Raw genomic sequence first — 18459 nt, 5'->3', positions numbered from 1 at the left:
AGTAAACGTTGTAAGAGTTGTCATTGATGCATCATTGTAGCTCGAATGGCATATTTTACCACACCCAGCGTATTCACCAAATAGTCGGTGTAGTTGGCTGGCACATGGTTTCTAAATGCCGAGGAAGTATCAAAATAGTTCGATAATTGGATTGCTACCAAACCAACAACGTTATTTCGACAGGGAATCGCTATGTTACCAGGAAATTCTGCTTATTATTACTGTTATTGAATATACCGAAGTCATGCAGAACAGATTGCGTCTCTCATCAGTTGGTTAATGGAGGCCCCTTCGTGCCTGTGAAATTCACCAGAGAAGTAAGCATTTTTACTGTAAATATTAATTTTCTGCGGTTTTAATTGAAGATATTTTAGTGTGTTGCAGCTGCATTGAATATTAGTCACTAAAATATCTCAAAAAATGAAAAATATAATCTTGGATTTACTGAAAAGAAACCATCTTTATACGAAGCGGGTGCCGAATTAAGATCAGCTTGATTTTGGCTCTATCAGTGATCAAATATATGAAATGTATAGAAACAATGAGTAGTTTTTTCAATATAAACATAATTTAATACAATTATTTCAATGGAAATGATTAGTCTGGAAAGTATCCATAAAAAGCTTACAGATATGCAGCTATTTGAGGGATATAGAACATCCTACACATATACTGTGTAAAGATAACCCACGAAGAGGGCTAATGGAACTTCCTGATGTTGCTTTTAAAAGAATATAATTTTTTAAAGCATAAAATAAAATCAAGGAAGACTTATTATTTAAATTTGTGTATTTAAATGAAATACGTATATTTCAGAATGGGACATGGTCATGGTAAGATGACAATAAAAATAATATTAAGACAATAATTGTTAATGGAAAAATGTAAACGTTGGAATAACAATTGTTATATTTTATTAGTCATAACATTTATTACTAATTCATTGCAGATAAATTGTTCTTGTGCTTCTTAGAATTGTTGAGTTGCAAAGGTTAATAACACCTTTGGTTTGGATGAACTCGATCAGACACATTGAAGAAAGAATTGACAAATGAATGGATGGACTGGAAAAAATGCTAGATAGATTGGAAATTAATAGCTTAATCATTCCTTTGAATGAAATATTCTGAATATGGGATATATAATACAATACTAACAATTTCCAAGACAGGATGATGAGAGTGGAAACAACTAAAAGCGAGTATATAATTAATATACTACAACTGTAGGAAATAGCATTGTAGTGCGTAAAATATTTATGTGCATAGATATGTGTGTTATTCTTCAGAATATACATGGCAGATATGGCAAATGTGTTAGAGAAAATGCAGTGATTACATCTAGTTTTATCTAGAACGATATATACAGTAGTAGAACAAACCAAGAAGAAAATTAGATATATCAAAATTACTTTCAAGGAAACACTGCACCGAAGGAAACAAGAACTAACCGTAATAGTTAAAAATGATCTCAAATAAAATGATACTACATAAAAACGCACCTAGAACACTACTTTATAACATAATCCTAACCTACAAACTATTATAACTGTATAATTAATTGTAGTCCTTCGTTGCAGTGAATGTACTATAACGTTAAAATAAATTATATTTGATACCATTTTTGTTTTAACATATTTTTTTATATATTTATTTAGATTACAATTTCGTTATGTCATAAATTTAGATGATGTGAGTGCATTGTTATATTGAACTTTTATTGACTATTGATAGTAATAATTCCAAAATAGTGTATAAATAATTGTAATGGAATAAATATTTGCGAAATAAAAAATCTTATAGGTTGAATTCCTTAATTATCTGTTATTACCTTAGCCCACATTATAATTACTAAAAATCAGACAACACCCAAATTAGCGCATTTTTCAGCTACGCTCATTTTAACAGTATTATGAAACAAAACATCAGATTGGCCATATTTTTCATAAACAACAGGGTGTGCCAAGGTCTGGCCGAAGATATGGAAGTTCGTATAAATATACATCTAATGACTTATTTATTTTGCATAATATCTGCAACTTGAAAGAATTAGTAAATAGGCGATCGATGCTAAAAGGAAATTTGTGTTTCAGCCTCAGGCTATCAGTTTTTTCTTCCGTATGTGTATCTGAATCCGCAAGACCGGACGCATTGTGTAAATCCTTGGGCTGGTAAAATGCCAAGGGTTTCAACAAAATGATTGTTCCAATTTGCTCATTTTTTATTCGGGTAGTTATTATAATTTTACAAGCGGCATTTGAAGCCTCTATTTCATAATGTTTGTCTCATGCTTTAATTATGTCGGAATTTTAAATCAATCTACATTCAGAATATATGTAAAAAAGAGTATATGTAAAAAACAATTTAATAATCCTATATTCAGATTAATTTACAATAATGCATAATTACAAAACATATTGCATTACAATTAACAATATAATTATGATTTATACTTGAAAATATATCATCACGATGATTAGAAAACTGATTACAAATAAAATAACTAAATTAATAATACTATTAAATAACTCAGTAACTATGATTTACCACAACAAGGAAGTTTATAAAATTATATTGAAAAATATATGTTATTATAAATAATACGAAGGTTGCTAACATAGGTACTATCAGAACCTGAGATTTATTATCAGTACTATTTATTCACATAACTTTTAGTACTATGAAATTACCGATGATCTATATTGTCAAATTCGGTACTTTTTACATTTGTCTGATGTTACGCATTTGACGGAATTTTACTGACATTTTATTTATTATTTCCATAAACTGAAAAAATATTCGAAACAATATTTTACTCTTCCTCTTTTCAAAGATCACAAAACATTTATTTAATTGTATAGTGATGTTGTTACATCGTATTCCAGCTATTGATTGATTGACATAGTTTTAACGTATAACGGTAATCATTTTAATGTGAATATCTCGGACAACGAAAAGAGTTCAAATGCTACAGATTTTAATCATTTTAAGTCAATAATTGCAAAATGTATATGTATTATTATCTAAAATGGGTGAACATGTTTACAACACTAACTGATGAAAATTTATAAAAAGACTCTATATAAATTCTTTTATATATATATTTTTAAGTCTCCTTTTTACCAACGACGATTTTTCTGGGTTGGACCTACTGTTCAAAGTGGGCTCTGAGCCATGGTCCTCGACATTAAGCCTACCGACTGGCCAGTGACCAACTTAGAGACGATGGAATGGTTATTCCTTCTCAGATTTTCCATTGTTGCCTATACAGACATTTATAATTACAGCACATAAAGTACATCCATGCCCCCAGCAGGATTGAAAATCGCGACTGTCGCAACAGTAGAAGGAACGTCCGGTCGCCTTAACCACTACGCCAACAAAGCCGGAAATTATATATTCTAATTGTATTATTATATAAAGTTTACATTTGCGGCTTCTATGCTTGTCTGATAAGAAGATAATTTTTATCATCCAAAATTAAATATCCAAATAAAAAAAGACAGATCTACTACCAGTAGCGTTATTTGTTCAGATCGATGTAGTATAGGGGAATTGATGTCTTCGAAGTGCCGTTGAATGAAAGCATGTTGTAAAACGGATATGAAAATCTTTTGTTTGTTTATCATTTTATTAAATCAAATTCAAAGATTTCTCAGTTTAGTAAATTCAATATATCATGGGTGTTTTATTTTCTATTATATACATGTTTTAACATGAGAATGTGAGAATGTCAGAATACTGATGAATGAAGAAAAAATATTTTATATCTTTTTTTCCAGGGCTATTTAACGGCTATTGGTTGTTAATGGTTAATTTAACTGATCATCTTATAGTCCAAATTTGGCATCCGGTCATCACTTTTTTTGTGTTCCTATGTGCTAAAATCATTAAAATTACATAAAATTAATTTTACGAATAAATTGAAGGGTTATGCTATTCAACACTTTAATACGAAGAAGGAAGAAAGTATATGATTTGAAGATGTCTCAATTAGAGTATATGAAAAGTTTCGAACTTTGTTTGTATAATAAAGTGTATTAATACGAGTATTAACATTCATGAGGGATATTTTAATTTGTAACAAAACCAAGTTATTATTTTAATATTGTTATATTTTCAAATCCCGAAATATTTAAGAAAACGCTCGTATATTTAACTCAATAAATAATCAACAATTTAACTGATATACTTTCAGTTATATAATCGATATAAATATTCAGTTCAGATAGAAATTAATAATTATTAAATTACCAGTTTTGAGTTATTTATTTTTGGTCTTTTGTTTGTTTTATTCTGTTCTCAACAATATAATTGGGGATTGAATCTACCAATTATTCCTGTTTCGTTCCACTACACTTATTATTATTTATTTTTTACTGACAGTGAAGTAAGTAATATGTATAATTCAAGCAAATATTAATTTATAAAATTTTATTAACAGAAAAATGAGATCTAGAAAGAACAACATAAAAAGTAACATAATAATTGAATAAAAAGCAATAATTTGTAAAATAATTGAAAATAATTGAAAGATAAAAACATATATTTTATCTGATTATGAATTACACAGAAAGAAGATCATGGAAATAGTTTTACATAATCTTTTTTTAATGTTTTAAAGTCATAATGATTAATATTGAACAATTATTTTCAAAACAAGAGTGATGGTTCAAAAAATATTTATTTTGAAAGTGTATTTTCTACTTGTATTAAATCCAGATATGGTAAAGAAGGCATTGAATTCGGAAGTGACTATTTAATGTGGATTTTGAAATGATGATATTATAATTTAAAATATAATTGTAATAGGGTTATAAAGCAGTAAATGAATATTACTTAGTAATTTATTCTAGTTTATATAATACTAAATTAGTATTTAGAGCCAAAAAGGGTTTCAATAGCGCAGATGAATAACAATTTTACTCTTTAATCAAATAGTCAAATAGTCAAATAATTTTTACTTTAAAATTGTTTAGACAATTTCTCGAAAATAATTATGGAACTGTTTATAAAATAAAGAATAATATAACTGCGATAATTATTAAACTAATGCAAATAGAGAATTAATTGTTTAACCGATATCTCTTGATGAAATTTAAATGTTAAATTTGATTGATTGCGACATTTCTTTACGTAATATAACAATAACATAAAATAGTAATGCTCAAAATGTCATTTTTGACTTTTAATACTTTTGTTGTTTTATTTGAGCAAATTTGCTGCCAAAGCCCATCAAACACACTCCGTTATTTGGAAGTGGCGATTTTGATATCAGTGGCAAAGAACTACTAAGAGGACTTAACATGTCGACAAAAACTCAGCTCAAACTTTCGAAAAACTTTCAAATAGCCTAGCAATAGATAAATTAACTGTTTACATTGTTTACATGTAATAGGATCCAAAAGGAAAAATGGCTATAACACGTTATAAATGACTGAAAATATAATGTCGAAGCATTTCAGTATAATGGTTTCATTGCTTGCTAGATAAAAAAGGGAGGCTTTCTGTGGCGTTCTGTTACTGGTCATGCAAAGTGGATCTATTAGATTAATCTCAAGTGCAAAAGATCATAGACTAGTTCAAAAGAGTAATCTACATCGATACCTAAGCAGAATAGTCATGGCCATAAAATATTGCTGCCAATACGATGTATCAGCAAGGTATAGTTTATAACGAGCTGCTAAAACCAGCACTAGCAACCAAGCAAGTTCAATTGGAAGTTCAAGAGATGTAGATGTGCTCTTTTGAATAAAGAAATAACTATTGAAAACAGATCCAGATTTTAAATGCCATGACCAAAAATAAATAAACATATGGTATATACTAAGAACAGTGGTGACCTTAGTTCCTGTATAATTTAAATCTTATATGCTTTTAGGATGAATTTTCGTAATGTACATTGTTGGGGACATCGGTGTTGGATTTGTCGAGTTTAAATTTTTGTACACATGTATGACTTCGTTAAATTTTAACAAAAACTCGACCATATCAAGCAAACATATTCTTGTGAGTGTCTATTGCAGCTGTGTTATTGCTATTTATCTATTTCTTTACCTCAATAATCTTTTTAAAATATTTGAAAACAATTTAGTAATTTTGAAATTAACAATTTTGACGCATTATTATATTTTATATGATTTAATTTTTTTAATTACCATATAATATAATATAAAAGACTTCTGTTGAGTAAATATAAACAAATTCGTATTATTTGTATTTTATTCAATAATTTTTTAAAACTCTTAACGTAAAGTATTCACAAAATAAAATTTACCTTACTTCCCATTGAAATGGTATTCAGAATATTTTATAAAGAAATAATTAAAATAATTCTCAGCTATTATTCGGCTATTAAAACATCATTTGTGATACATTTTAAACTATTGCCTTTTTTTCCGTATATATTGCGTATAACTGTTACACAACAATATACGAAATCCCCAAGACCTAGATCTTGAATCGCTGACAAACTATCACGATTAGTATTCAAAGAGTTCTTCACCGGAAAACGGCCCGTTAGCGGTATCCTCTTCGTTTAATACCTTTCACCTTCGACGACGACTACAACTTTCACGCCAACAGATCGGGAATGTTAAAATCCATCGGTAGAGGGAATAAAAAAACGGATAATGTTTTTGCGATGATCCAATGTTGAGTAACAGCGATGTTTTGCCGTGGTAAGGTAACTAACCTTTCGGACATGAAATCGTCATCGCTAGACTGGTAATGTTCCTTTCTATTTAAGCGCTTATGTTCCAAAGATCAATTATTTAAATCCAAATCATCTCGAACAATATTAATGATGCGTTCTCATTCAATAGTGATTGCTTTATTATTCTTTGGATTATTAACTTGTAGAAACCTTTTCATCTTTTTAATAATTTTTTTAAAAACTTTTTCTTCTATCGTTTCCGTTTTCGATTTCAATTGAAAGCGGTTTAGCTAGTTAAATGTACGTTTTGATATTATAACTTTCAACCTATTATTAGTTATTCCGCTTTAGGCAGGACAATTGTTTATAAGTAAGAGTGCAAAATCTAACACAAAATAATCATCTTAATCACGCCACTAAGCAGGTAGGGTATTGCCGAAAGCCTTTTGAAATGATGTGGGTAGTATTGTAACTTTGAGTAATTATCCTTTTCTTTGAATATATTGACATTAATTATACAAGGCCATACATACATGGTTCAAGAATAATATACAAAGTATATTTCGAGGGATAAGACGTAAGTAAGTTTTATAGCTCTTTTTTCGAGACATTTTTGATCCCTACAGCTCTGATAGTAATTTTTGCCACCATAAATTGGTTATAATCTCTCAAAGTATATAAAAGTTTAAAGAAATCATATGATCGATAGAGTTACATATTACTCTAGTAAGAAACTAATTCAACGCTATATTCCCCTGGAAACCATAACGAGTGTGATCCAAAGGCTAGTATAGAGCACCTTGAATAAGTGTTAAGGTACCCGAATACTGACTTGTAATACGATGCACTGACTTGTAATACGGTGCATTGTCTTAGTGAAGCAGTACTTTCCTTTTCTTCAAATGCGACCGTTTTTCGGCGATTTCGTCCTTCAAACGGTCTAATAAGGCTATATGATATTCGCTGTTGATGGTCCTTCCTTTTCCAAGGTAGTCAATGAAAATTATTCCATGCGCATCCCAAAATACAGACGCCATAACCTTGCCAGACGACTCTTGCGTTTTCCCACGCTTTGGAGCGGGTTCATCGTGTTCAATTCACTTGGATGACTGTTGGTTGGACTTCGGAGTGAAATGATCGAGCCATGTTTCATCCAGTGTCACGAAAACTGGGGTTTCTTACACTTGATCATCTTCAAACGCTGCTCCGAATCATCAACTCGTCGTTGTTTTTGGTCAAAAGTGAGCTGGCGCGGCACCCACTTTGCACAGAGCTTTCTCATACCCAAATATTTGTGAATGATATGATGTACACATTCATTTGATATCTTTAGACTGTCTACTATTTCATTCAATTTCAATTTACGGTCATTCAAAATCATTTTGTGGATTATTTAATGTTTTCATCGGTAACAATCTCTTATGGACATCCACTGCGTTCTGTTTTCGGTGCTCATTTTACAACTTCTTAACTTAGCATACTAATCCTTGATGGTTGATTTTCCTGGGGCGGTGTCCGAAAACTCGGCATCAAGACAAGTTTTTGCTTCAAATGTATTTTTTTCCGTTCAAAAAGCAATATTTTATCAACACGCGAAATTTCTTTTTATCAATTTTTTTCACAATAACAAGAGTTGCTTCACTCAAAATGCTATAATTCTAAAACTAATGATCCGACAACTGTCAAATTTATACACGCATATTGAGGGTTAGGGCTAACTAAAAAACATATGGATTTAATTCTAGTAGCACCATCTATGTGTCAGGCAGGGGACATTTCAATTGATCTGTTAATATAGTCTTTGGGATATATTTTTCTTTATATTATAAATATATTTACAATGAACCCTGAGAATTTTGTCAGCATGGAATTTAAAAAACTACAGTTTAATAAGCTCGAATAAAAGCAAAAAATCTAATTAAAATAATCTAACTACACTACGCAAAATTAGCTTACTAACACTTTACAGAAAAGAAGAGAATGGGAAATTGGTACAATATGTATTAATCAAACTTTTTTCCATCTTTGTGGCAACATAGTGATATAATGTAGAAAGAAAGATGTTGGTTTGGCAGCAGATCAATTAGTTAAAATCTAACAACAAAAGTAATGAATATCGAAAATGTAGTTTTGAATTGAATTGAATTTAATTTGATTTGAATTCCTTTATTATTGCCTGTATATACTGAACAACTCAGTAATACTAAATGAAAAACATTTAATGTACAACAATGTCAAACTTTTCGAATTTTACAGTTATGTTATTTAACACTTTTTGATATTGATGTTTTGCATTTTCAGCTATAGATATCCATGATCAAAATATATGCAAGTATTTAATTCATCATATAGGCTTTGTTTGATATTAAGTAACATTTCTGTGTTTGTGTTTGTGTTTTCCTCAAGTGTTCCTCATCTACAAAACTTAGACTTTAAAATATTTGAGAAAAATTAATTTTGTTATTTAAACGATAATTTAATATGATAACCCAAAATATTTTTAAAAATATTTGAAATTAATCGATTTTTCAAAATTCTGAAATAATTTTGCAATATTTTTTATCTGCAAATATGACAAAAAAAATATTATTATAAAAATAATTTACCATTACAAAATTAGTAGATGTGTTATTATTAATGAATAAAAAATAACTAATTTTAAACACAACTAAACAACAAAACATACCAAGAAATTGAACTCTACATTAAAATTATATATGAATTGGTAGACAGGTAGTTATGATTATAATAATACTAGTATTTTTATTTATCTAATTTTCTGTCAATGATATATTAAAAAACGACTATGTATATAGAAATTAATGAAGATAGCTGTAGAACTTATTCGAAATAATAGTTTCAGATAACCAAATAAAATATTAATTATGTTTTTAATTGCATTAAACACCAAGACGTTTTACTATCAGTTAATTCATTTACACCCAATTATTACGCGTATATAATTAAAATTATCTTAAGGCAAAATCTGGTATTTACTTAATATGTAATATTTTTTAGTTTATATAATATGAAAATCAACTAAAAGTTATTTGAAGCTACTGTTTGCTGATATACGTTTAGGTCTTACTCGAGTCGACGTCCTTGTAACCAATTTCAAACTATTTACGTTACTACTAATTAATCGAAAATATTTAAATAAAAGCGAAATATTACGAAATTACTACATATAATACTCTTCGACAAATCTTTTAACAACATGGTGTTACTTATTAAGGAATAGAATAATTTTACAAAATATTTTAAAAAATAGTATTATTTAAAAAGTAGTAAAATGTATTAAATAACTATTAACATTTCTTGTTATTTAATGTTATATTGTTAGTATAACATTGATATTAAAATATTGTAGTTATATCCTTCAAGAAGTATTTCAAATGCAATCAAATTTGACCGTTTTAATGCAGAATTCTCCAAATCTTAGTCAAGACGAGGGTGTTCCGATAACTACTTAGCCTATAAACGAAAAACGAAAATTTTGGAGAAGTAGCGAATTTTTTCCCAATATAGTTTAGCCCAATATACTTAACCCAACGATGCTCCAACTTTTTTAACTCGTCAAAAAAATACGTTTTCTCGGTGTCCGTGGGCCTCTGTGGCGGCGATGACCCCATTCGTTTTAAGTTGCTGCCTGGCGAGTGACTTTTTCAAATTCGGAAACAAAAATGGAATGGGCAGCTGCTCGTAGCCCATTTCAATCAAGTTGGCTCCGGCGAGTTCGGAGGTGCGAGTCGGTGCATTGTCATGGTGGAAGAGCTTTTTTTCTTCGCCAAATGATGCCGTTTTTTTTCTAAAATCCGATATCAAATCGGCCTAATAATTCCTTTGGTCTTTCTCCAGGTAGTCGATGTAGATCACACCTTGTGAATCCCAGAAAAGGTTGCCCATCATCTTTGCGGCTGATAGTACAGTCTTCGCCTTCTTCAGAGCACGATCGCTGGGTGAAGTCCACTGTTTCGACTATTCTCTGATCTCTGGTATGTACCAGTAGATTAATGTTTTACCTACGGTCACGAAACGACGCAGAAACTCCTTACAGATTACGCTTAAACAGCCTCAAACACGAGTCTGAAATGGTTTCACGGTTGCGCTTGTTGTCCAGAGTGAGCAAATGCGACACTCATCGCCCATGCGCCGTTTTCTTATACTCAAAATTTCATGCAGGATATGACCCACGTGATTTTTTGAGATGCCTATTGTCTCAGCTATCTACGCACCCTCAATAGCGGGCTTCCAATATGATCACGCGACCACGCTGAAACTCGTTAAACCAACGACGATGATTTGACGGTCGCTATAAAAGAAGAAAAGTTACCATACACGTCATCCCAGCGTACTTTAATTTTCTCTTGCTCTTTTTTATATTTTTCAAAATCCGCAAATACGGTGGCCTCCACACGCGGTGGAAACAAAATAACGAGCCCGATTCGACTGAAATTTCGACGGTAATCGTCTACGAAAATGTACTACACATTAATAAATTTATCTGGCGTTAAAGGCTCCATCGGCCGGTGTGGCTAAGTACTTATATCGAACGACCCTCATATATTCCGACTATATTCTCGTAATAGACGGTCTAAACGAATTAGTTGTAGTCTTTACCAACTGTCCATATTGGATTTCCATGTTGCAACACATTTTGATTCTACCAAATACACTATAACATGACCTTCGAGGAAAAAATTAAAAAAGTCTTGTAAACGCAGTTTTGTTAAAAATCAACAGTAGATTTAGGATGCGACAAAGTAAATTTTAGTGATATAGTGACACCATAAAGATATCGTAAAGGCACTGTGTGTAATATAATTAATTAGTAATTTATTAGTAATTTATATTAATGCGCATGTTTCATTATCAGCTATTTGAAAGAGTGGAAGTGATACATTGAATGACGATTTAGTCTTATTGTGTCAGGTGCACAGAATCGCAATTGCCATTAAAATCATACGGAGACAAAAGATCTGCTTTGCTATATTATTGGATTTAGCTCAAGCTTTTGGTAAGTTTTGAGCGACTTCAAAAACATACTTACACACTTTAAAAAATCTTATCGAAGCAACACAACGCCATTATGAATTAGCCATTATATATTATTTAAAATCAAACAAAATGAAGCCTACTTTATACTAAAATAAACCTGGAAAAATATTGATATTTTCAAGGAAAATTAATAATATTGATATATAGGCTCAAAAAATATTGATATTCTTTAAACATTTAAAATTAAGTACCAAAATACACTTTTACCATTAAGTACCAATTCAAAAGGTTTATTATAAACAATTAAAACATTGTTAACGCGTTATTAGATTAATACCTTTATTAAATATTTTAAATTTTTTTCAATAAATATTAATAATTTACGACATTCCTATATGAATCTATCAGAAAATTATAATAGGCGAATAAAAAAATAAATAACTGGACTCAGACATAGAGAATACAACAATGATAATGGATAATAACACTTGAGATGAATTGATGAAAAACTCCGTTGAAGAAATATATTAAAAAGAAAAGAACTTAATTTGAAATATAAAAATACAAATACAAAACAAAGAACAATAAAGTTAGGGGAACCTATGTTGGTAAAAATTGTAAAACACCTAAATTTGCTTGTTGTCGATCAGGTATCTATAAGATTACATCAGGGAGTAAGAGGAATTTAAAAGTTTTCAGTAATATCTCCTTCTGATAAATTAAATTATTGATAAAAAACAATATTTGTCCTCATACATGTTATTTTATTTTCTTGTTTTTCTCTACAATACAAATTCGTTGAAAATTAAATATGTTTATAAGTCGTTCTTGATATTACTATTAATATATATTACTTTTAGTACATAGAACATTACATTTGTACTAATAGACTTAACAACGGCTTGGTTAGCGCAGTGGTAAAGGCGATAGGACAGTCCACCTACTGTTGCGATAGTCGCGGGTTCGAATCCTGCTGGGGCATGGTCGTACATTTATGTTTGTGATTGTTTAATATTTGTGATTGTCCTTAGGCAAGAGTGCAAAATCCGATAAGTAAAATGATCCTAGTCACGCCAATAACCAGGCTGGGTAAGATCGAATATCTTCTGGGATGATTTTCTAAGTTGGTCACTTGCCAGTCGGTAGACTTAATGCCGAGGACCATGGTTCGGAACCCACGTTATATAGTAGATCCAGTCCAGATAAACCCTCGTTGATAAAAAGAAAATACAAAAAAAAACACTTAACAAAACTCAATGAAAAATCTTGAATTTAAGCGAAAATTTTAGGTTAATTTGTGAATTCAAGAAAATATATTCATGAAATATACATATGCGCTCATGCCAAATGTTCCTATGAGTAGGATCTTGTATCCGGAACTACTAGAGTGCTAGGAAAATATTCTTATATGGCTGTGGACGTATCATTACAATATAAAATAACTAAAACTGGTCCTTAAAAGGAGGGTTGCTATATAAAGTGTCTGAAACTTGATGATATGAATTATCATAGCGCTCACGCAATAACTCAAGCTTAATAGTTTCTACTTGTTGCATTTGATATTTGCTTCTTCTAATGTATACAACATTTGGAAAATTGACATAGAATATTTGCTTCTAGTTTTCAGTTAAAAAGATATAAGTCTGGTGATTACAGAATTTATATCTTAATTATTTGATTTACATATTCATTAACAAAAGATATTTGTCCTTATATTAAAGCTTGTTTTTATTATAAACTAATTATATTTAATCAATATTCATGATGAAATTACCATGGCATTGCCAATGGGAAGGAGAGTAACCCTAATCTATTTAGAACGTCATCCAGTGGACGTCAGACATTTGGAGAATATAAATATAAACAAATCTGCAATTCCAATATCAAATGCCTGATGAAACTGCAACCTTGGAACGACCGTACCCCGACGACGAAAATATTTCGGTATATGTTCCGTTCTTCTTTGAAGCCGTTGCACATTATAACTTACATAAGGCGTTACGCGGTTCGAATGTGGGAACCATTAAAAATGAAATAAAATCTAATACATAAATCATAAAGTGTACCGTAATGTAGTGTTGGGTAATGTTTAAACATCTGTTTCGCGGCAATTTCACTATTTCGTCAAATATCTTGAATATGATATGTGTATTAAAAAGTTTTCTCATCAAAAGCATAGCGAATATCTTACTATAGTCAGTATACTTTGTTATAGTAACATATATAACTGTATATACTCTTGTAGCTATCAGATAATGTATATATATATATATATATATATATATATATATATATATATATATATATATATATATATATATATATATATATATATATATATGTCCAACATAAAATTTGTTAAATTAAGAAATTATTAAAATTATGTAACTACAGTTGTGTTTGTCATATAGAAATATTAGAAAAACATATTTTAAATATTTGATTGAAATACTTTGTGTAACAATAAATTTGTAAATATGTTTTTCGGTAGGAAAACGTCAAGATGAAACTAGCACGTTGTATAAATTAGTTACTATATAATATTAGTAGAATAATAGAGAAATAGTAATTCGATACCATTTTATTTCTAAATTCTTATTATAATATTAATTAATATTACAGTAATCCTTCGTTATCCGCGGGGGTTACGCCCCGATAAGACGGCAGCAGTTGGTAAAATCGCTGTTGGCGAAGGATCCATACTTGTACAGATTAAAACAAGAAAAGCATGTAATTTTCGTAGATTTATAGTTGAATTTATTTATCTATTCATTAATTAATAAAAATTTATGTACATATGCACGTAAATATAAAATTTATTTTTACAATCAACAATACAACAATCAACGAAGGATCTGCTTCCATGTATTGTGAGATAAAACTAAAAGTGCGCCTTATATGAACCGTTTAAATGCTGCTATTATGCCCTGATCTAATGGTTGCAGAAGCGTGAATTGGTCGATTATATATAATGTTTCCGAATGTGCGGGATTATTGTTAATAAGTTAAAGTACCTGTTTAATACTAGGCACAAAATAATTAATAAACCAGTCTTTAAATAGCGTCACCGTAACTCAGCATTAGAATTTGGTTGCAAAAACACAGGCAGTCCTTATTTTTATTTTTCAAGAGCTGTGCATTACAACAAAACAAGAAAGTTGCCTTAAACCTGAATAGAGAAACCGCGGATAAGCGAATCCGCAGTTGGTGAGAAGGATTACTGTATATAATTCAAATTATGTTTGTTATAATATAGAAAGATTAGAAAAAGCTATTTTATTCATAAATTAACTATTGTCAGTTGTTAGAGAAGTATATTTACGAAAGAAAATTTCGCATGAAGGGCATTCCCAATAATTAAACCTAGCAGCGTAGCAGGGTAGCAGAGTCTTGTCCTAGCAGGCCACTCCTGTACCTATCATATGCTGCAGATATCACAACAACAAAAGAAACAGCAAAAACAATAAACACCAAATTACTTGAAAGATTTACTGACAATATAGTTACTATGACAAATTTGTCTTTTGTCTAGAGCTATAGAAAAACTACAAGAATGTTTTACGGCAACCGATGTGATCCATAAATAGACTAGAGACCGGAAATCCCAGTTTAGTGCTAATAATAAATACAGTTAGTTTAATTCTGTCCCCTTAATTTTATGTTGCGGTGACATGCCAAAACTTAATATCACTTGGATGCTCAATTTTTCAAGCAGAATCCAGTAGTTTAAACAAAAGAAAATAATGTCTAACATGACAAAACAGCGCAACTTGACAAAGAGGTTAATTTATAAGTAGATTGTAAAGTCGATATGGACTGGGATGTAAATATGGGGTTATACTAAAACATAATAACCAATTTACCTATTACCCCCAATCTTGTGTTAATTTTTGGCAATCCATAAAGTCAAGCGAATAATAATCGATGAAAATATTATCGTAAGTTATTAAAATTATTCAGTATCCAATTTTACACACTACCTAGATATATTTAAAAAGAATACATTTAAAATTCAAGAAAATATAGAGGCAATCTGGTAAATACTCGAATCTATCTATTGAAAATAAAATTAACAAACTCTAATATAGACTAATAATCCAAATGATCTAGAACACGAAACTTTCTTACTGCCTTTTCACGCATTTGTAGATCAGATCAATAAACTATGATTTCGACAGTGTATATAGATATACAACTTAAAGTATTCCAACACCTCCACAATAAAAATTAAAAATGAATATTTCAAAGAGTGTAACCTTTTAAACTATGTGTATGTATTTTAGTCACGTCAATTTCTTCGATTTTTTAGTAACTGGACATAGAGCTTAAAGTAAGCTCATACGGTTCTCGACACGAAGCTTAGTGACTAGCGAGTGACCAAATCTTAAGATCTTAGAATCCTTCGGACATTCGGTCTTATTCAGCCTCGTTATAGGCATGGCTGAGATAATTTACCTTGTCAGAACTTACAATTTTGCCTATCGATAATCACAAACATTTACAACGACATCCCGGTGGAATTCGAACCTGCGACTATTGCAACGTCGTGTCGCCTTAGCATTAGCTATCAAGGTGGTCCTTTTAAATTAAGCTGTTAATAAACTATAACGTACGTAAGTAAGACCGATGTGCTAACATTGAATAACAGATATATTTAGCAAGAATTAACATCACTTTATAATATTTATTGCTTTCTCAGGAGTATTAATGTTACGATAATTTATAAAAACAGCACTTTATATCTTTAGAAAATACAAAAAACATACTTAAACTAAAAAAAATAATAGGCGTAATATGTACTTCCCTTAATTATACAGAGTGAAGAATGATTATTTAAATTTTTTAAAATTGGTGTAGAAAGCGTTGTCTTTGGCTTGTACAATAGTTAGAATCATTTAGTTTTTTTAAGTGTTGAACTAGTGCCAAGCGTTTGTTGTCGACCGTTTTTAATAAATACCAATTCACTTAAGTTAGCAGCATTAAAATAAATGTAAGGCTAGCACGATAAACTATTTTAAATTTGCTAGAAAAGTTGAACTTGACTGCCTTTATGAAACATATGAAGAATTTAGGGTGTTTAAGGGTTTAGGGTGTAACCCTACCGCAGAAAATATTGAGAAAGTGAGAACGAAGAGTAAAACCGTGAGAGTGAGATGATGAGCATTAAACTTTCTGCTAGACATTGCGGAGCATTAAAGAGTCACGGACGAATAGATTTGACTACATGATTTATATGTAATAACATTGTTTAGACATGGATTTGTATTTTCACCTATAATAATTACCACTTCAACATTTTAAGTACAAACTTATTTTTATTTCATGTTGAAATATTAGATGAATCCTATCTGCATTGATTTCTATATTCCTTTAAGCTTTTGGTAGTGTAAGGACAAAAGAGAATTCTTGTTTACTGTATCAACGTCCCAAAATATTTAATTTTGCTGATTTGGCTAGGCGATCAAATTATCCCGTGTGGGTTCAAATCCCACTCTAATCTAGTATAATAAATAAAGGTGCTCGTTTAGGTAAAAATGTAAACTCTGCCTGTAATAATAATCTCTTTAATTAGTTTTAATAAGGAGTAAATCAGAGCCCATGTTAAGAAATAGGTCATTAAGAAATCAAAGAAGCTGACGTAGATAAAATCCATGTCTCTACATGTAAACAATTTTGGACTAATATTTTATATACGAATGATTGTAATGTCATATTCAATATACATAAATAAAAAATTGCATATCTGCGAATAGTTATAGTTTACAAATGGAACGTGTTATACATTGAAAATTATTAACAAGTTTAGAGATTAAAAAAGATAAAACAACTTATTGAGAAACAATAATAATTAATTTATAGATACCATATGGTTAATTGTTGAATTCAAATAAATGACACAAGATTTCTAAGAGAAAATAAATTTATTTACTAAACTTGTAGAATATATTGCTTTAATTTTAAATAATCTAGAGTTACGCAGTTTTCAATTAAATGTTACTAGTAATTTTTGCCTGGTTATTATAAAAATTTGATTGGATTATCAATTAGAATAATTTGTATTAATTAATTTAAATTATAATTAAGGTACTGATAATTGATTTTTTAAATATGTTATAAACTTGTAAGCAATTAATTTTGAATTAAAGGCATTAATTATTTTTATTTAAAAAAATCGTGCAATTGCACATTTATATTATGCGACATTTAAACAAATCCTACCTGCAGTTCAGCATCCTTCTACTGATTGTGTCACTATCAACGTCCAATGCGTACGCACCGTAACAAATTAAAATTAAAATTCAAATCGATCGAGCCACCTACACGAGCCGTTACAAAACGCTACCTACGAACAATGATAGTGAACGACTGTAACAGTTTTCAGTCTTGAACCGACTGGAGAACCACCCGCCGAAGAAGTTGGAGATCGAAAAAAACCCCTCCATATACACGACCCGATCTGCGAAAGAAATACCAGGCAAGAAGTACAATAAATAACGTAATGGTCATCTTTCCAATATTGGATGCATGAAATCAGTGAAAATAAATTCCTTGACATAAGTTTGGTACTTGATGTCCTTCATATATATTTTTTTACAGATATTTATATTATAGGAAATGGGTAATATTCAAATATATGGTTATAATTAATTGCTAAATCACATATCACTTACGTCGGTTTTACTTCAATAATCCAATTAGAATATTTTAATATTAATGATATTTTTAATATAATATAGGAATCTAATAGGGAATAGTTTTCAATAAATCGAAATATTAGGTTCTTGCATGTATTTTAATCAGCGATAT

The 18459-nt window shown here is 30.0% G+C and overlaps 1 protein-coding gene across 1 annotated transcript in view; it reads right to left on the bottom strand.

Moving 5' to 3' along the window:
• Positions 1 to 18028, bottom strand: part of cysu (peroxidase homolog) — a 58834-nt gene extending 40806 nt beyond the window's left edge. The window contains exon 1 of the mRNA XM_076396009.1: positions 17872 to 18028. Within this exon, the coding sequence (XP_076252124.1) occupies positions 17872 to 17885 (14 nt within the window). The 5' untranslated portion in view covers positions 17886 to 18028. The remainder of the gene's footprint in view (positions 1 to 17871) is intronic.
• Positions 18029 to 18459: the final 431 nt, after the last annotated feature.

Source organism: Rhynchophorus ferrugineus, unplaced genomic scaffold (genome assembly GCF_030347505.1).
Source record: "Rhynchophorus ferrugineus isolate W39M unplaced genomic scaffold, kcgeb_rfMv2 rfM2, whole genome shotgun sequence".
Classification (NCBI taxonomy): Eukaryota; Metazoa; Arthropoda; class Insecta; order Coleoptera; family Curculionidae; genus Rhynchophorus; species Rhynchophorus ferrugineus.
The sequence above is the reverse complement of the archived record's forward strand: the minus strand, read 5'-3'. Positions and strand labels throughout refer to the sequence as shown.